The sequence below is a fragment of the Peromyscus eremicus genome, chromosome 7, assembly GCF_949786415.1.
Source record: "Peromyscus eremicus chromosome 7, PerEre_H2_v1, whole genome shotgun sequence".
NCBI classification, from domain to species: domain Eukaryota; kingdom Metazoa; phylum Chordata; class Mammalia; order Rodentia; family Cricetidae; genus Peromyscus; species Peromyscus eremicus.
Window position 1 is genome coordinate 66775278 of NC_081422.1, and position 21535 is coordinate 66796812.

The 21535-nt window shown below is 36.4% G+C and overlaps 1 protein-coding gene across 3 annotated transcripts in view; it reads left to right on the plus strand.

Moving 5' to 3' along the window:
• Znf280d (zinc finger protein 280D) overlaps positions 1–21535 on the plus strand; it is an 83701-nt gene that overhangs the window by 55010 nt on the left and 7156 nt on the right. For 2 of the 3 annotated variants that reach the window (XM_059268216.1, XM_059268217.1), the window contains 3 exons: positions 3705–3823; positions 3970–4006; positions 17393–17438. In XM_059268216.1, coding sequence (XP_059124199.1) covers positions 3705–3823; positions 3970–4006; positions 17393–17438 — 202 coding nt within the window. The remainder of the gene's footprint in view (positions 1–3704; positions 3824–3969; positions 4007–17392; positions 17439–21535) is intronic. The other variant, XM_059268218.1, reaches the window with a different exon arrangement.

A 21535-nucleotide genomic window follows, 5' to 3' on the forward strand; every position in this document is an offset into this window, starting at 1 on the left:
TATCAGTCATCATAGTTATATGTGTACATTTTCAGTACTTAAAAACTAATCCCATTTATTAGTAATCATTCCAATTTTCTTTCAGTTCTGCCCATCCCCAAGCAACTGTAAATGTACTTTGTGTTGGTATAAACTCATCCATTCTGGGTGTTTTGTAAATAAAGGGGTGGTCATTAGTGACTGCCTATCAAGGTTCATCCATGGTGTAGAATAAAGCAGTACTTACTTAAATTGATGAGTAGTATTTTATTTAACTTTATGGATATAGCATAGGTTGTTCATTGGTTAGTTTTGTATTTTGAGGTCATTATAGATATGTTGCTCTGAACACTTATGTATAAGGTTTCACAAACACCCATTTCTCTTTTGTGTGTAAATAGGATTAAGTTTGCTTGGTTATTACATTCTCATTCCCTGGTAAGCCTTTGAGAAACTGATAGATTGTTTTCATCATAGTTTCATTATTTTACATACTCACTAGTACTCTGTAAGAGTTACAGTTTTCTCTATCATTCCTAGCACTTGTTACTTATTTTTTATTACAGGCATTCTACACTTGATATTAGCCAAAAGGCCAAGAATTGATATTATAGGCATTCTAATAGATACAAAGTGCTTTGTCATTGTGGTTTGCTATATCTTTTTAATTAACCCAATGTCAGTGCTTGTGACCAGATGTCTCAGGGTTGTGTTATCATTAGATCAGAGGAATGTCATAGTACTCATGGTAAGTTCATTGTAGTAGTGACAGATGGGGACCAGATGAAGGACATTTGCATTGTATGATGAGAACAAAAATAAAGCTTTCCAATAGTTGAATATTGCAGTATCAGCTAGTATATGTAGAAAAGTTTGAACACAGTGATGGTGGTGCACACCTTTAATCCCAGCACTTCGAGGCAGAGGCAGGTGGATCTCTCTGAGTTCCAGGCCAGCCTGGTCTACAGAGTGAGTTCCAGGACAGCCAAGGCTATACAAAGAAACCCTGTCTCAAAAAACCAAAAACAAACAAACAAACAAACAAAAAAACCAAAACAGATATATAGGAAAGTAAATAATACAAGTTTTTTTTTTTAAATTTTATGTATTATTGTGTGTGTTTGCATGCACAAATACTATAGCACATATGTAGAGGTCAGAGGACAACTTTCAGAAATTGGTTTTCTCCTTCTGTTGTGGGTTCCAGGGGTTGACTTTAGGTCATCAGCTTTGCATGGCAAATGCTCTTCCTTGCTAAACTATCTCATCAACCCCCTTCAATTTTTAGTAATTTTAAAGCACTGGAATGCTTTACATCAATACATAGTCTTCTTACTTTTCTTACTCAAATACTGAAGGAAGTTGAGTTCAACTGTATATGAGGTGAGTTGTAACCATGTAGCTTGGGGCTCTCATGATATGAATTAATGCACTGAATATGGGCTTTCTTTAAAATCTAATTTTGACCCTTACCAGCTTTGTCTTTGGTAGACTATTAAGCTAATACTAGCTAAAGAGATGGTAATTATAGCATCTAATTATTCAAGTTGTAAAATTTAGATGAGATAACATGTCTGTAACCAGCTATACACTACTGATATGAAGTGCTTCACAGAAAATACTTTAGGAAAGTAGAGAGTCAGAGACTAGTTGGAGCCTCAATGTCAGGTGAAATGTCATTAAAAAAACCAGTCAGGAAGAACTAGTTTGGGGGGTTTAGTTTGTTTTACCAGTGCAGCCTGTAGGTGGAATGCACAGTATGTTAGAATTTCAGGGGAGATAATGTGACCTATTTTTACATTCAAAAAATTAATATATTATTATGTGTATGGATGTTTTACCCTCATATTTCTATGCACCGTGTTCATACTTGGTACTTGTAGAGGCCAGAAGATGGTTTCTGCTCCTCTGAAACTGGTTTTACAGATGGTTGTGAGCCTCCCTATGGGTGTTGGGAATTGAATCCAGGTCCTCCAGAAGAGTAGCTTTGCTGAGCTATCTCTCCTGCCTCCTACCCCTAGCTTCACTTTTTTTTTTTTTAACTTTAAAAAAATTTTTTTTTTGTTTTCGCAGGCGTCCAAATTCTTGTTCTGCCTTATCTTGTGTCAGATTCATATGGCTTAACATACCTTTTTCCCTCTGTGTGGCCCTGGCTGTCCTGGAGTTCACTCTGTAGACCTGGCTGGCCCCAAACTCACATCTGGCTGCCTCTGCCTCCTGAGTGCTGGGACTAAAGACGTGCACTCCCACACATGGCTAGTTTCACATTATAAAACATTATGCTGTGACAAACTTCAAATAAGCATGCTTTGTTGTTTAACCAACAGTAATAATGACTACAGTGCATGATCATTTCTTTTTCACCTAAGCAAAAGTAATTTATTAAAGAGATTCTAAAGAATCTTACAGTTGGCTGGGCATGGTTGCGCATTCCTTTAGTCCCAGCACTCAGGAGGTAGAGGCAGACCTGGTCTATAGAGTGAGTTCCAGGACAGCCAAGAAAGACTGTGTTACACAGAGGAACTCTGTCTCAAAAAACCAAAAAGAACCTTCCAGCCCCCTCAAAGCAGAAGAATTACAACCAGAACTAATAAAAGAAAGTCGTTAGGAACCAACTTTAGTCTTCTCTAGTTTGACCTACTGAGTATTGTCTTGCTTTCTCTGTGCCTAGATTTTCTTTACCTTCAGCATACCAACTTTCTCTATTAAAGACCCAAATGTAACATTTCAAACCTCCCATGCTTTCCCAAATCAAGAAATTTGTTTATACATTAAAAATTTATAATTATCACACATTTCATTAATGACTTCGGCAGATAGGCAGGTGGGCTAGTTAGTGATGCTGCCATGAAAAGATATTCAGGCATGCACACTCCAGTGTCTTATTAGCTACTTTAGTTAATTCAGGGGTAAGTGAAGATAGCACCAAGGGTGGTGAGAACATTAATGCATAGCATGCATTTGATAGTAACTGTCATGTGATCCATTTTTAGCGCCTTTGCATTGTTTTTCTAATTTTATCTTTGTCTAAATGAAACCCTAGATTGTAAATTCCAGTAGAACATGAACTACACTTGTTTTTTGTTCACCATTATATATGCATAACACCTAGTGGTATAGTATGTAAAAGAGCCTTATTCAGTGTATATTAAGTGAATAAATGCTATATCCTCACTTTTGTTTTGTTTTTCGAGACAGGGTTTCTCCGTGTAGCTTTGCGCCTTTTCCTGGAACTCACTTGGTAGCCCAGGCTGGCCTCGAACTCACAGAGATCCGCCTGCCTCTGCCTCCCGAGTGCTGGGATTAAAGGTGTGCGCCACCAACGCCCGGCAATATATCCTCACTTTTGATGGCAAAGAAACAGTATGGCTTAACTATATTAATGCAAGCTCTTAGCGGAGCCATGACTACCTATTGGTAGCTTTTTTTAGCGGATACAAAAGGTGAATGTTCCTAAAACAAATACTTTTTGGGGTAAGAGGTGGTACTGGGTATTCTAGGCCTGCACTCTAGCACTAAGCCTTATCTCTATCTTTTAAACATGAATACTTTATATAAATAAATGACATTATAATTTGGATGTGGCTATACCATTTTCTAAAGGTTATATCAAACTTATATAACAAAATGTAAGTTATGACAAAAAATGGAAATAGTATTGAACCTGTGTATGGTTTCATAAAAAATAAAACCTTTTATTTTATTGCTTTTTTTTTTTTTAATAGGGGCATTTCTCTAGTGTGCCTTAATTGTGATTTCCTAACTGATGTTTCTGGCTTAGATAATATGGCTACACACTTAAGTCAACATGAAACTCATACTTGCCAAGTTCTAATAGAGAAAGGTATGTTTACATAACTACTATTTCTAATATTTTGTATTTGTTACTATTTTGGTCAGCTAAAATAGGGGCTCTTTACTAAGTAATTTGATTTCACTGATCATTGTTCATATACTCTTGTAAATGTGAAACTTTTCTTCTGATTTCAGTTTCTGTTTGTATCCCAGCTTCTGAACATCTTTCTGAGTAAGTGTAATTTTTATTAAGTGTGTTTTTCTTTGGTGGATTTTAGCACAATTGCATTCTAAGTGTTCCTTTAACAGGAGTGAAAAAACACTGAAGGTTTTTTGTTTTTGTTTTTAAGCTGCTTGTTGAAATTGGTTCCTGCTCTATGGAGCTCATGACCTGGTGCAAGAGAAGTTGGAATTTCCCAAGTTCAAAGTTCTGAGATGTTTCTTACACAAGGCAGTTACACAGTCCATGACACCAGTGCTCGTTACTCAGCTCTTTCCAGCTTTCGCAGGGGTCCAAATTCTTGTTCTGCCTTATCTTATGTCAGATTCACATGGCTTAACATACCTTTTCCCTCCGGTTGGCTCTCTAAAAATAACTGTTGTTACTGTGCTCTTTTCTTTGCTTAAAATAATTTGTGTTTTCTCTGCTGTACTTGCCTCCAGAGTAATGTATTCCAAATAATATAGCTTTTTGTTTTGTCTGCTCTCTTCATACCTTATGCCTTGAGTTTTTAGGCCAGATGGTTGTCTTTTCCCTCATTCGTTGTCTGTCATTGTGCTGTTTTTCTTATTTTTCAGATGCAGAAGCAGCCCAGAGATTTCAAAACATGTCCAGGGTGTATCTGGACAGTGTCCCCTTCGATGGACACAAGTGCTGCCTGTTTTCTCTTTCCCAGGAATGAGAATGAACTGACTGTGGGACTTGCTCTAGGCCCTGGCCTGCCATCGGGTTGAGGCTGATTCAGCCAGAGGCAGCCTCAAAGCCCACCAAATTGAGCATGGCTCCCATTGGTGGCTTTGGCTCTTGATCTTAATCTTGTGGGCCACTTGTGAACAAGAAAAGCCCATCAAATTAATGTTTTGATACCCAAATTAAAATTGGGTCATTTTGGCTGCTGCCCTTAAATGTTCCTTTAGCACAAAGGCAGGCAGTCCAGGACACTGAGACACCCTGGTAGCTGGGAGATGATGGCAGTGTCTAGTCCTCAGACAACATTTCTCAGTGACATGTTCTAAAATTGCAGTTATTTTTACTGTCACTGAAAATCTATTGTCCCATGTTAACTATAATTTTAATATAATTCTCAGATTCTTTTTTTAAAATTTAAGTTAATTCTGATAGCTTGATTTTCTGTTCTCTGAATTTATTGATGTCTGTCTTTCTATTCCCTAAAAATACTTGAATGTTTGTTTCATTTTGTCCAGAACTTCAAAAGTTCATGTAGGCTGCTTGTTTGTAGCTTTTTAATTAAGGTATTGCTTAGACCACTATGTCTTCTTCCCTAGTTGAGGGTTATTAATCTAAGTAATTGTGAGTTTAAAGGTGTAACAAACTGGTGAGACTTCTTGAAGATTCTAAAAACAAGTTTTAAAGTAACATTTAATTGAATTGCTGCTGAGTCATTAACATCTTATCCCTTTGGGTAAAAGTAAAATTATTTAAAAGTATAACCAGTATCCATGAGCTTCTTCCTACTTAACCTTGTAACTTTTTATCTTAGTTATATTGAGTTCAAATCAACCGTTTTGATCTATTATTTTAATAAATCTTGTATTAGTCTCAGAAATTATTTCCTAGTGAATAATTTCACATAAAACTAAATTTTATGCTGCAAATAGGAGCATTAACTTCTGTATGGAGTTTGGTTGATTGACTTGTCTACTGAGAGTATATACACTTAGTACATTTGTGTTCCCCTCAGCCCAACTAAAAGGCCTCTGTTCTTGCAGCACTGATTTCGTGGATTTTGGAAACAAATGAAGTGCTTGTTGTGGTCTTAACAGTTAGAATCAGCAGGCTCTGAAAGGCTTATTTTTCTTGCATTTTAAAAATATGTATTTACCCACCCCAATAGCAGAGCTTTATATGTGCTTTTAGAGCAGAGATAAAGCCATTTTCAGATGACTACTTTTTGTTTTCTGTTTCCTTGCAAGTAACAATAAAGAGGTGAATTCCATATTAGTTTTAAGCTTCTGAACAATTTTATACTATACGTGAAAGCATTTCTAAAATCCCTAACAACAGTTTGTTGTTTTGTGGTAGATTTGATACCCTCGTCTTTATTGCTTTATAATTTCTTTTAAAAATTGACCAGGAAAAAAAAGTCTTGTTTTCATTTAACAATAATTGTCTGTCATTTTCAGACCAGAGAATCTGTCCTCCCTTGGTCATGGTTGAGTATTTGCATATTATCTCCTCTTTCACAGAACTGGTTTTTATAATGTACACCAAGTTCACTTTATCTGCCTTTCTTCTTTTTCTCCCCATTTTCCCCAATTTTAAATGAGACAGTTTTGCTGTGTAGTTTATTGGAACTCATGGTCCTGCCTCAGCCTTCCAAGTGCTGGGATTACAGGCATGGCCATAATACCCTGCTACATTTTTCTCTCAAAGTTCTGACAAATGTAACTTTAAAAAAAAAAATGCTTTAAAGCAACACAAAACTTTATAGGCAGTTAATAAATTTGTTTAGTACTTGTCAGCTCTTTAATTCTAACCTGACTTTACTGTTAAGTTTTAAAAAGTAGTTTATATACTGGTCACATAAAGCCATCTCATGCCTATGTGCCTTGGGGTTACTACTGAATAAAACGTAGTTTGTACACTGAATCCATTGCCGCTCTTAGATTTGTAGTTTTGAATTCTTAATGTTTCTGGAACAGCATCCTATCTCTTATACTTCATTTATTCATTCATAATTTATTTATTGAATATGTACTTTATGCCTGGCTCTTTTCTGTGTGGTAGAAACAGAGACTAGAATTGCTGCTCTCGTGGAGTTTACACTTTAGTGGTAAAAACAGGCAATTAAAAAGTAAAATAAACAACATGCTAGAATGTGCCTAGTATTAGGAAGAAAAGTGAAGTAGGGTAAAGGGGTAAAGGAAATATAAAGTGGGATTTGGAAGGGGGTGCCATTTTAGTTTTGATGATCAGAAAAGACCCCACTGAGACACAATATTTGAGTAAAGACACAAAGTAGGTGAGGAAGTATAAGGTCTGGGCATTAACTTGGTTATGCCTACATGTCTTTTTTTTTTTTTTTTTTTTTTCTTAAGAGGAGTTGAATTCAGAATCCGACATATCCCTCTTCCCAAAAATAGTAACAGGATGCTTGATGTTGAAAAATTAAATGCTCATTTTAATTTTGGATCAGTTCAGTACTACATGTATTCTTATAAAAAGGGTCCTCATATATTTATAAAAGGTGACTGGCTCCATATGTGAACTGTATAACATAATTTACACATGATCTGGGGGAAAATCATCCAAGAGTCAAATAAATCAAGGCAATGTAGGTTAAAATTAGCTTAGTGTGATGGCACATATCTTTAGTACCAGCACTTGGGAAACAGAAGCAAATAGATCTCTATGAGTTCCAGGACCTTGTCTCAAAAAGAAATGAAAGAGAAAAGGGGGGAGGAGATTAATGTATTGTTTTTAATTCTATAGTGAATGTTTTAGAGAATATTGGCCCACTTTTCCTTCAATATTTACTTGACATTAAAATCATGTTAAAATCTAATAAATCATGTAAAATCCTAATGTATAGAATTATCATTTTTCTTAATTGAATCTAAAAAATAATTTGTATAAATAGTTGGCTTAGGATTCCTAGAAAATGTTCCTGAATCACATAAAGTGTAGTGTATAATTAAATACTAGCAAGTACGTGTGCACTCTCCCACTTATATCAGGAAAAATGATATCCTCATTTATAAAATCAAAGTAGTACATAACAGAGGCAGAGCAATTATTAGCTAATTCTGCCTCTGATTGTAGGCACAAAGGATGCTGTTATTCCAGAGCATGGTTACCTTAGTAACCATTTGAGACTATTATTATTTCTAGACTTTACATCATCTGTTAAGAAGTTTCTTTAATATTTTTTTTTCTTTATAAAGTTCTGCTTCCTCCCTAAATGGCTTCCAGAATTGGTGCCCAGCTCCATATTAAACTTTCTCAGACCATCAAACAGATTCTGTGATGTAAGAGTGTAGGCTTTGTAGTAGATTTCAGAGTTTGAAATTCTTGCCTTGTTTACTAGATATGAGTGTCTCTAGTTAAGCTACCTGACCTCTCTGCCCCAATTCCTCATTCTTAAAATGTAAATCACGAAAGAGGCTATGTTCAAAGGTTGAGGGATTTAAAGGAATTAGTATATGCTTATGGTCTCTGGAAGTGCCGAGTACACAGGAGACAGTGTGAAAGTGACTGTGTGGTTGTTACTATTGTTATGTTAGCATCCATAGTTTTATTTCTGTCTACGTTTTACTGAAAGATAATCACCCTGATTTTCAACCTGTTTGTCATTCTAGCCCACCCATATCATTTCACAAAACATTGCTGCTAATTCTCTTTTCTTACCTTGTGTACAGAGTTAATGCTGCAGAATGTGTCAGCCACACCATCAGATTCTGGTATTTAAGTGCACTACATTATATTTTGAGGGAATATTTATGAATATCCTAGGTTTGTTTTGATAATATTGTCTTTTTTAATTTTATCACAGTCTTCCACTAAACTATACTGCCTTGTAACTTAATACTTTATAGCCCATCTCATACATTTAGTGCACTTGTAATTTTTGAGATCCTTCAGCCTTACTCTTACCAACTTGGTATTTGACTACTTGGGGAGGCTTACTGTTCCTTTTTGTATCTATGACTGAAATAGGAGACCCTAGTGATTTTAATCTTCCACACTGAAAATCTGTTTATCCACACCACTATGACGGATGGTGCTAATGAAAGGAATGTCTGCCTGAAATAGACAGATACAGGCTTAAATCCTAGTTAAATAGACTGTAGCTCCAGTAAAATTTAACCCTTGCTAATCTTCAGGTTTCTCATCACTAAAAGAAACAGTATTTCTTTGTAGGACAGCTATAACAATGTGTGGAAATCAGTGGGTCGTGTTACTAACTCAAATAATTTACTTAAACGTTTCTATTCTTTGGCACAGCCTGGGGAAACTAGGCACTTAGTAAATGTACAATGCTGCCACTGCCACCTCTGCTGCTGCTGTCTCTGCTTCTGCTCCTGCTGCTGCTCCAGCTGTTTCTTCTGCTGGTGCCATTATTTCTTGATGACAGGAGACCCTGGCGACTGGATATCTGTGTGTGGAATCTCATGGTTGAGAGTTTTAGTGACAGTCCATCTGTACTGTAGTTATTTACAGTTTTGACTTACAGTTCAGTCTTGCAATATGTTCTTCTCAACTACTGGTGAATGGTATCACAGTGCTTTAATTAAATATTATGAAATTTTCTAACACCAGAATTGAGTGTGATTCTGCTTGCTTTGTCTGAAGACTGTGGAACAACATTGCCTTATTGAAATCTAGTACAGAGCCCTCTCTGCTTAGAAAGACAACAGTCCTTTTAAACTGACATTTCTTTCTTAAAGACAACCTTTTTATTAATTGATTTCAAGTAGACATTTTCAAAATTCTCTGGCTGTTTATATAACCCAGTTTTATAAAAATACATTCATTGTACTAGTTAGCAGTAATGTTGTTCTTTCTTTTGTAGCACTGAAGTAATTTTGGAAAGTAGTACGTGTTTTTCTAGTGTTAGGTCATGCTGAACTTAGGCATGAAGTTGCTGTTCCCCTTTTCTCTGTCTCCTCCTCCTGTGTTCTCCAGTGTGCCTATAATAGACTCACTATAAAACAGAACTGAAGTCAACTATTGTTTTTTCTGTGATGCTTGTGCTCCTGAAAAAGTTAAGAATAGAAAGATGAGTCTCTTACCGGGTGTGGTAGCACATGCCTTTAATCCCAGTACTCAAGAAGCAGAGGCAGACAGATCGCTGAATTTGAGGCCAGTCTAGTCTACATAGCGAGTTCTAGGCAAGCCAGGACTGCATAGTGAGATTCTTTCTCAAAAATAGAAAAAGAGAGAAAGTCTCTTAGCCTTCTTCATAGCAGAAGAACCTGTAGTAAAATATTATCTATAACTCAAGCTTGTAAAGAGAATCTAGTTCAGTGAATAAAATATCCTACAAAGTACCTTTTGAAATAGTTTTCAGTGCTTGCTTAGTTCTGAGCATGGTTACTGAGTCTGTGCTAAGTATAAAACCCGCTGTCTTACTGCTGTGGGAAGGCTACTCTAGTTTCTTCAAATTAGGTTGAAAGTTGTCTTTGTTTTGAAGATTTAAATGATGTAAAATGCATTTTCAGATACAAATATGTTTATTATACTTTATTAACCCCTCAAATATAAAGACTACAAGGAAGGAATGAAAATTGGAAACTGACTTTTCTTCAATTTCTTTCTCTGGTTTCAGAATTACTGAGTACTGAGTTTTATGCTTAGCATCAGTGGTACTCAGTAACTCTTTCATGGTACGATATAGGTAATTTCCTGTATACTCATGACACTGATGCTAATGACCCCAAGACTGTGTCAGGAATTGGACTTAGAAACATAACTGAAGGGTATGCTCTGTGGCACCAAGGTAATATAGAAAAGGGAGCCAGAACAGTAAACAGGAAGTCTGCAATGAATCCATGTCCTCACAGGGACACATGGTCAGCTCATTTCATAATTACTCAAATATTTCATACCACATATAAGTCACATTGTATGATTTTTGTGTAATACTACATCAGAAGGAACCCAAAGTGAAATGCCATTTTGTTATATTACTGTCAGCTAAATCAGTTATCAACATTTTTCATGTGTGCAAATAGTAAGTAAACTTTTATTGGTGGAGGCAACCTTTTTCTTTAAGCCTTACATTTGAAAATACTGTTTTGGTTAAAAAGCACTCTTACTGAATCTGTGAGTGTTGAATAATATGTAAGGAGCTAGTCCATTATTTCTTGTTAATTTCTAATCTCAGTTAGAGGTCTGACTCTGGTCATAATCCAAGTTGTAGAGTTAAATGTCATATTCATTTCATGTATTTAAATTAGTGTAGGGGTAAAGTGCAAACCAGGCTTGTCTGTGAGGTCATTTGGGGCTCTTCTGTGAACCTCTGTGTGGTGACTGTGATTGGAGATACTGGAACATCTTCCTCCTGGATCTCAGTCATTAAGATCTCAAACCAAGGGGTTGGGGATTTAGCTCAGTGGTGGTAGAGTGCTTGCCTAGCAAGCACAAGGCCCTAGGTTCGGTCCTCAGCTCTGGAAAATTTAAAAAAAAAAAAAAAAAATTAAAAAAAAGATCTCAAACCAAATCTTCAGGAACTCAAGCTATGTTTCCTTATCAGAGTAGATATAATGCATATGGGCTCCACATGAAATAGTATGAAACATACATGAACATAAAATGGTTTCTGCAGCTTAGTTTTCTGCCATGGCATCCTGTGATAAGCAGGGAAGAGTGAGATGGAAAGATAAATTAACTTCCTTGTTGTCAGTCTGTTTTAGACAGTCTGTACCAATCTCTACCATAGATTCTGAGGTCAGTGCCCTTCTTTCAGCCTTCTGATAGAGGACTTTGTTATAGATGATAAATGGGATATCAACAGTGGGAAAAATAATTTGGAGCTGTGCATACAGTGGTGATCTTAATTTTTTACATTTTTGTGCACATTTTGTTTTGTTTGTTCCTTATGTCACTTACTTAAAAAAATGTATCTAGAATGATATTTCTGTTCCTTAACATGTATTTATTTCTGTGCTGGGGGTCAAACCTAGAGTTTGGAACGTGCTGGCTACTTCTCCAACTGTATTCCCAGCCAAGTACCAAAGCCGTGTCTCTACTACTGAACAGTAGCCTCAGCCCAGCACATGCTAGAGAAAGTGTCCCACCACTGACCATGTTCCCTGCCTACCGAATAGCTGAGGTGATGGTCTAACTTTAGATGACCAGATCAAACCCTCACGTTGAGAATGGATGGATCATTTTTGTACTAGAGAAAATAAGACTAGTCCTAGGGACTATCAGTCAAAATGAATGCCTGCTGTGTTTGAGGGTGTGGTGGGAGCATGGCAGAAGAATCAACCAGTGAAGATAAAGTAGCCCTTGTAGTACACTCAGGCTCTGAGCCAGAAAAGTCGTTTTAGACTTTCTCCATGGCAATAATAATAGGTAACATTTATTGATGGCATTAGGTATGCAAGGCAGTCTTTTTTTTTTTAAGATTTATTTATTTATTATGTATATAGTGTTCTGCCTGCATGTATCCTTGCAGGCCCAAAGAGGGAACTAGATCTCATTACAGATGGTTTTCAGCCACCATGTGGTTGCTGAGAATTGAACTCAGGACCTTTGGAAGAACAACCAGTGCTCTTAACCTCTGAGCCATCTCTCCAGCCCACAAGGCAGTCTTTTAAGTATTTTGCAATTATTTATTCATTCATTCTGAGAAATTGTTAAGTGCTCTCATTATCCTGAGCTTATAGAAAACTGGGGAATAGCCGGGCGGTGGTGGCGCACGCCTTTAATCCCAGCACTCGGGAGGCAGAGCCAGGCGGATCTCTGTGAGTTCAAGGCCAGCCTGGTCTCCAAAGCGAGTTCCAGGAAAGGCGCAAAGCTACACAGAGAAACCCTGTCTCGAAAAACCACAAAAAAAAAAAAAAAAGAAAAAAAAAAAAAGAAAACTGGGGAATAGTAAGCCAAATAGTTTGCCATAAGTCATGTGACTTCTAAGTAGATGATCTCATTTCAGTTTTGACTGTTTACTTCAGAATTAAAACTACTAAGTACTGTTGTTTATTTGGTTGTACCTATGATTACAGGTGCATTTCTTCTGTCTTGGTTGATTACCCAAGGAACTGGATAAGGCAAACCCAGCTTCTCTTTCAACAGAAGGGCAGGCGACAAGTGACGCATTCATAGCACTGGGACATTAATGTATCCCCCAGGTTTAGGGTAGCATTTCTAATGCATGGCAACAAAACAGCAAAGATCACATGGAGTCAGTCTTTTGGCAAGATTAATCTGACAGCCACACTCATGTTTTAGGGTTGAAAACATTCTGAGGCAGAGAAATTATCTTTTCGTTTTTCCTGGCATGGTCATAAGAGAGCCTAATTATCAGGAACAGGGCCGGATTGCTGGGAACAGTGCAATAGGAGTGGGGTATGTTTAACCTGCCTTTGTGGCTTCTCAGCTTAGCATTCAGGCCTCAGATTCTTTTATCTGTAAGATTAAGGCAGTTGTATAATGAGATCTTAGGACTCCAGGGGAATAACATGTATTTTTTAATTGAATTATCAGCTGATTGGAAAACTAAGAAAAATAGAGGCATCTTGCTCTGGATGTTGATTTTGAAGTTACCTGGATAGAAATAATGTTGGGAGTGACTGATAGTTGCACATGGATGTTCTGCAGGCATCACAACTTCTCTGTGCCCCAAACTGAATTTATCTTCTGCAGAAATGGTTCATATCCTCTGAATTTCTTTTTTCTCTTTTTCTTTTTGGTTTTTCAAGACAGGTTTTCTCTGTGTAGCTTTGGTGCCTGTCCTGGATCTCGATCTGTAGACCAGGCTGGCCTCGAACTCACAGAGATCAGCCTGGCTCTGCCTTCCGAGTGCTGGGATTAAAGGTGTGCACCACCACCGCCTGGCCTGAATTTCTTATCTTAGTGAAGGCCTTTGTCATTGTTCTGATTAGTCCAAGGATGTATTTCTTTTTCCTCATATACCTCTGTCTGGCAGACTTAAATTCTGTTGTTTCCAATTTACTTATTGTGTCCTAAAGTCTTAGGTTTAGTATGGACACTTAACCGTCATGGTCTTCCCTGAAGTGAGTGGCCTCTGCTGTCTCCAGGGTTTTGTCTTTTGACTGCTGTTTTTTTATTTGTGTTTTGTCCCGTGTTTCTGTGAGACGAGTCCGTACTGTTTCGGTTCTGTCACTGCTAGCTCTTTTCATGGTATTATTATTTTTTTTAATCTTTTTGCTTCCTCTCTTTTGGGTTGGTCTTCTGCTTTGCTAACTTCTGTTCCTCGCAAAGAGCCAAGTTTCATTGTGCTCTTTGCTGCCCCTTTCCTGTCTCCTGATCATAGTGTCTCGGTCCTTTAAGAAGCCAGCATAGACACAGATGTTTCTTTTCTAATACTTCACAGTTTTCTAAGTATTTGTTTCAGTAGATTTCCTTGACAATGACCTCTCAAGAGGAGAGACTGTTTCTTGGGACCAGAACACTTACAACACAGGTTTATGCAGAATATGGTAAATGTCTAGTTCAGGCATCTAGTTCATACAGCAGTTTGTTGACACATCTCCGAGAAAATGGTTAGAAAGATGTTCTTGCTGTTTCGCTGTTCATCCCTAGTCTGATGCTGTCCTATTTAGTCCTGACTGTCTGACGTGCTTCACTTTACTACTGATGTGTGTTTCTTTGCTTTTATCATAGTGCTGGAAATCTGAGTTCAGTTCCCTCATGCTTGAGCAGAAACATCTTCCCCACTGAGCCATCTCCACAGCCCTCTTTAAACAATCTTTACATTGAAATTTACATTGTATAAAACTAGCATAGAAGTCGTGGGTTTTTAAATGTTCTTAGAAACAGTGTGTGGCCCACCTAAGATGAACCTGAGGGTTCGTGTCCTTGTAGGCCCTCCCTTGCCTTCTGGCATGTTTATAGTATGAATAAATCTCAGAGGAGCACAGTACTATAATTGAACCAGAATATTCCCTTCATGTATAGCCTTGTGTTGAGCACATGCTCTGCAGAAAATAGAGAAAGGGGGTTAACCTGTAGAAATCTATCACAGATCTATTTCAGTGGGTTTCCATGGAGAATAAAAATTACTTATTTGCAAATCTGGTTACTGGTGTTGAAATCAGCACTTCTGTTCCTTGTAGTGAAATCTTAATGTTTATTTAAAATACTATACTACATTCTATAAAAACATAGTACACATTCATAGCTGAGCCATGTAACTGCCTAGTAGCAGGTCATTAGCTCTGAACTTTGAGCTTAGGAAAATGACTACATCTCAAATTACAGCTGTTTCAGCAAGTATCTTTAATGTATTTAATTTAGGTACAATTCTTTTTCTGTACGTATGAATAATGTATTAGTATGTATTTAAGTTTATGAATCTTAAAGTATGCTTTTGTTGTAAAATCATAGTGTGCTTTTCATTGATAAGTTTATAGTGATGAAATTTACAGTGTACATTTCTAATTTATTTTAGAATTGGTTTTCTGAATCCTAATGATTATTACAATTTTGTCCTATAAAGAGTCTACTAGTATAGTAAAGGCACAAAACAGGATTGAGATAATAAGCCTCTTAGTGCTAGTTATTTCAATAACTTCTTATATTCTGACCTCTTAGTCTCTTAGTGAATGAATAGTGAAAGTCTTTCACCAGCCTCGTGTTTCAGAGGTATTGAGAGGACTCACTTGACCTAGTGAAATGCTAGAGACATGTCAATGTGGTTAACAGTGGGATTTGCTAGCATTTTCAATAGTAGGGTAAAATGGAAAAAAAATCTTAGTACTTTTAAATACTTTCTTAGTGGTTTGTTACAGTTTTTCAGACTGAATTCAAGATGTTTAAATGCTTAGAAATGGAAATCAGTTGCAATAGACAAATTTAATTTCAAAATTTCATAAATATAATTTTTTGCTTTTTCAGGCAACTATTTTATTTTCTTACTTATACATAGTATTCTTTTTTTTTTTTTTTTTTTTTTTTGGTTTTTCGAGACAGGGTTTCTCTGTGTAGCTTTGCGCCTTTCCTGGAACTCACTTGGTAGTCCAGGCTGGCCTCGAACTCACAGAGATCCGCCTGGCTCTGCCTCCCGAGTGCTGGGATTAAAGGCGTGCGCCACCACCGCCCGGCTATACATACATAGTATTCTTAAAGCTTTTTAAATTCTCCTATGTACTTCATTAAAACAATGAAGTTGCACTATATAGTTTACGTAATATCTTTATGCATGTTGTTGCTAACGTTTAAATATTTAAAACAATTAAATAGTCTTAACCCAAAAAAAGAATAGAAATTTAAGTTCTCAGTTTTTTGTGCAAATTTTATTTTTTCAATTTTGAACTAATTATAAATTGTTATAATATACTTCTAAATAATATACCTTCTTAAAAAAAGTTCATTATCCATTTTGTTACAATTTTATCTATTAAGTACAATATAGATAAGTAATCTCAATACTTCACTACTAATATCTAGGGAAACAATTACAGCTTTCTCTCTCCCTTTTTTTTTTTTTTTTTTTTTTTGGTGGTAGGACTATGGATTAAGTGCAGAGATTTGTGTAGGTGAGGCAGATTATTTAGCACTTAGCTATACCCATCTGCATATACTTGGTTGTTAAATTGTAGCCTTACAAAGGAGGGTGTATGCTAACTCCATGTATCATGGACTAACCATGGAAAAGGCCATTAGGGTAGTTGATAGTTCTGTTAGATATCTTTATTTTTACACATGAAATTTGTCATAATAGCTTTATGTTAAGTATATTATACATTATGTGTAACTAGTTAGTCTTTATAAAATTACAAATCACTTAAGTCTTCATAATGTATTTCAGGTCAGTAGGTACCCTACTCATGCAATTTAAAATCAAATTCAGTGTCCTTAGAGTTTCTAAAACGAAGGTTCTTTAGAAAAACTTAACTTTATATTAAGTTGATTGTTTGTTTTTTTCAAGCATGGTTTCTGTGTGTAGCACTGGTTGTCCTGGAACTTGCTCTGTAGATCAGGCTGGCCTTGAACTCACAAAGATCTACCTGCCTCTGCCTTCCAATAAGTTGATTTTTTAAAGATGATAGAGATGTCACGAGTCTTTGTTAAAATTAGAATGATTAACATTTTTAGCAGTCAAGAATTTTAAAAATGTGTTTTGAATGGCGATTTTTATGAGGATTTACCCTCAAAGTTCTTATTTTCCTTGTTTTTTCTGCCTTCAGAATAAGTTGTTATAATATATTTTGCAGTAGGTTTGTCACATTGAGTTTTGTAATAGATCAAAATCATCTCTATTTTTATGCCCTAAGATCTATAAACACTAGTACAAATTATGCATACAGGTCTTTTGCTTGCTTTTCATTCTTAGAGTATTTCTTAGAAATTGTTTTACTAATGTTTTATTTTCTTTCCTTTTGTAACTATACTTAGCAAAGAAACCGTTTCTTAAATTCTGTTGTTCCTAGAGAGGAAGGAAATACATGCCTTTCTTCTAGTTCTGGGGGTCACACCAGAGGGCCTCACATGTGGCTTGGCGAGCACTCTCCCCTGAGCCAGGGTCCTGTCCTGAAGTACATGCCATTCATCTACTTTGTACATCCATTCAGCCTCTTATTGGTTCTCAGGACTTTATTTTTACATTAAGTACTTACAATGTCATTCAGGTCTACTATAGACTGTACATTGCTTTAGATTTACATTTTAATTAAGCATGCCAAAAACCTATTTCATATTTTCTAATTGTAAGTATAATATAAAATAATCAATACTTATTTTGTTTTTAAGATTAAAAACTGAAGCTCCCACTAAGGGACAAGAATCTGTGTCTAAGGTAAAGTTTGTTTTATTTCATAACTTCATAATTTTTTTATTTGAAAGAATTGTTGCCACAATTTTTCAAAAATTTCAACTGCAAATGAATATCAGTAACAATTATTACTGTTAGTAGGATGAAAATAATTGAGACTAAAAAGTCTCATTTAAAGTAAATTGTAAGGTGTTTCTGTTTTGACAAAGAGATCATATGTTTTGATTTTGTCTATTGCTTAGTTTTACTATTGAGTGAAGGTGATAAATCCGTATGAAATCCCAACATCAGGAAAACCTTAGGCATTTGAAACCATGAAAAATTAATATTTCCAGCTGACTTAATATTTTGAGACATTTAAATCGGCAATAGCATGTAACACATTTTTAGAATAAAAGTATCTTGCGTACCTATATATGATATTAAATTAAAACATAAATATATATTGAAAAAAAGGTATCTTGCGTGTATATTATGTTTTTAGTATGGATAGAAGCCTAGAATCATCATGTAAGCATCACTTGCTAGATAAGACAGTCTGGATCTTCATGATCATCTAAAGGCAGTTCTGAGCTAGCCTTTGCTTTTTTAATGGTGGTTTGTTTTAATCCTTTAATGATTTTGCCTCTTTATGAGTAGAATGAAGAAAGTCATGTTGAAGATTTGTTTGACTAGCCTTTTTTTTTTAAACCATAGAAAGTGTTCTTTGGCTTAAAAGTTTTTTTGCTACAAATATGTTTCTTTATTGGACAGGAGATTTTTAAATTGACTTCTTGAGTGACTTTCTGTATTGTGGTTTTCAAGGAATCGGTACATTTTTACCTAAGATGCTGAACAATGTTGAATACAGTGTTACCTGTGGTGTTTCTGTTTGTCTTTTTTAATATTTGTGGGTGTACAGTGATGTTTCTTCTTTGCTCTTCATAGTAAAATTGACCCTCCGTTGTAAGAATGGAATTTTGTGCTTTACATGATTAATCTTTTAGAGTTACTGAAAACTTAAAGGTCAATTTATGTTTTTCTTTATTTTACCATTTCTAATGTTTTTCATTTCTTTGTAAACCTTTTTGTTTCTCTCTTTGACTTGAAGACCTTTCTTCCTTTCATACGTCTCATGTCATACAGCTTTTTGCTGTTTTTGTTTGTAGAAAAGTTTTCATTTTGGAAGATATTTTTGTTGGGTATAGATTTCTGAATGAAGAGTTCTGTCATTTTCTTCAGTTGTTTAAAGGATTTGTTACCTCCTGTTTCTTGACAAGATGTCTGATCATTTCTGTATATGTAATTTGTCATTTTTCTTTTGTTTGTCTCAAAATTTTATCTTCATTTGTCACCTGTTAGAATTTGATGTGCCAGAGTCTGTTTGATGCATTTGCTTATTTATGGGCTGATGTGTATCTTCAATTATTTTTGGCATTTATGCTGACTGGTATTTTTTCGACTGTCCCTTATCTACTAGCTTCCAGTTTTATATCTATTAAAGCCATTTGATGTTAGTTCCTACTCTTAAAAGCCTTGTTCTGCTTTCCACTACCCAACTTATTCTTCTTTTCATTTTGTTTTCCAGTTTGGGTATTCTCTGTGTCCTGACCACCCACAATCGTGCAACTGAGTTTTCAGTTGTGCCGTTATACTGACGAGCCCATCAATGCACTTTTAGCTATAAAAACTTTTAGTGTTTGATTTGAGTATTTTCTGATTATCATTTATGATTCTCTACTGAAATTCACAGTCTGCTCATGCATGCTGTACCCTTTTCAGTTAAAGCATTTAACCCATTCATTGTAGTAATTTAAACTTTTCTTGCTGCTCTTGGAGAAGACCCAGGTTCAGTTTCCAGCAGCCACATGGTGTCTTACAATTATCTGTGATTCTAGTTTTAGGGAATCCAATATCCTCTTCTGGCCTCCATGGGTACCAGGCATGCATGTAGTACACAGACATACAATCAGGCAAAATACCTGTACACGTAAATATTTTAAGTTTTAAAGGGGGTGGTGGTGAATGAAGAGATTGCTCAGTGCTTAAAAGCACTTACTGCTCTTGCAGAAGATCTGGGTTTGTTGCCCAGCGTCCACCTTGTAGCTTACAACTATCTGACCTCTGTGGATACTAAGCCTGCATGTGTTCGATATACATACACGCAGGCAAAATATTCATGTACTAAAAAATTAAAAAAGAAATCTCGAATGAATATAATTTCCTGTCTGAAGTACTGGGAAGCTAGCTCAGCTAGTAGTGTTTGTCAGGCTTGCATGAGAATTAGAGTCTAATCCACAGCCACATAAAGAGCTAGTTGTAGTGGCACACACTTCTGATCTCAGCTCCACGTAGGTAGAAACAGTAAAATCCCTGGGATTTGTTTTGAGCCTCCTCAGTAAGCCCCAGGTCACAAAGAAAGACCCCGTCTCAAAAAAGTACAGTAGAGAACATCTGAGGAAAACCCTTGATGTTGACTCCTGCCTCCACATGTTGGCTCATATATACCTTCCTCCAGGAATGTGCTCATGCACGCAAGTAGAATTTGTCCCTCTGGTAATCCTGTATCTGGATTGTGCGGAGTCTAGTTCTTTGTTTCCTGATAGTGCACCCCCTCCCCTTGTTTTTCAGTTACATAGTTGGTTGAAAGACATGTTTAGGACTGAAGGAAACAGTCTGTGTATTACATGTCTTTTTTTCTGTTTTAGGCCGTTTATATCAGGCCTGGGTCCTTCTAGTCAAGGATTGACCTCAATTTGAGTTTTCCTCATTGCTGTGATTACTGCAAGGCCATACTAGATTCAGTTATTAGTAAGTCCTGAGGGTAAGAGTTACATTGCTATAGAATTTCTTTGCTCACATACTCAGCTCTTGGCTTCTAGGAAACTGAGCTTCCTGGAGTGTTTGTCTATTCTATTACTTGTTTATAGCAGTACCTACTACCTTTGTTAGCCTGGTGGTGCGTGGCAGGGATTGCCATGAGTTCTTATTTTATCACATTTTTCATTTCTAATGTTGCCTTCTTTTTCACGTTACTTGTGTTTCTGAGTTGTGGCTTGTGTGTCCGTTGGGATGGTTGGATATCTTTCCCAGTTTTACTTAGAAGTAGGCAGTCTTCTCTTTGAGGGCTCAGTATGTAGTACTACTCCAAGAAAAGAAAACAAACTACCTTAAAAGCAAACAAAACCAGGCCTGGAAATATAATTTAAATCAACTAAAGCCAACCGCTATGCCACAAGTAACTAATAGAAAATAAAATGGCACAGGCCAACAAGGTGGCTTAGGAAGTAAAGGCTCTTGCCACCAAGCCCAAATGACCTGAGTTTAGTCCATAGGTCTTTGGTCCATGGACTTAGACCTGCAAATTGTCCTCAGACTTCAACACATGCATCATGGTACACACATGCATGCACATACACACAAATAAACAATGAAATAAAATAAAATAATAGAAATAGTATTGAGTAGGCCTTGAACTTAGAAATTATAGTTGGTTAATAAGAATAAACAAACGAAATAAAAGAATCAGGCAAGTAAAGGGATAAATAAAAAATGGTAAAAGGATAAATAAAAGAAGCGGTAGGCTTAAGTAAAAAGAAAAAAAGGTGAAAGAATGTAAAGAAAAAGCAAAAAGAGCACAAAATAAAGAGAATCAGATTACACAGCAAAAAATAAAACAAAGATGTAAATATAGTTGGGTGACTGTAAAAGAAGAATGAAAAAAGAACAGAATGCAATAAAAAGAAGACAAGTGTTTTAAAGGATGAAGACTGTTAGAGCCTTCTTTCTGGGTCCTCCAACACTGGAGACTGTAGCTGTGGTGTGGATCTGGAGTCCCTTCTCTTTCTGTATTCTGTCCTGAGCCCAGTGTTGCCCAGGCCTTCATTCTCCGTGGAAGCTTCCTTTCTTTGTGTACTCAGACCCACTGCTGGCTACGTCTTACCCTTGTGGACTGAAGGCTAGGAAGGTTCTTGCTCCAGAGATTTTCCAGCATGTGTGCTCGTGGATGAGGAATTCCAAGTCATGGAATTCTCTCAAGGGCATCAAAGAGTAGAGGAAACAATTAAACTGATCTGTGCTGAAGAGATCTGAGGGAACCCAACAGTCTCAGAGCCTGCAGAGGTGCCACCCTGGGCATGGGA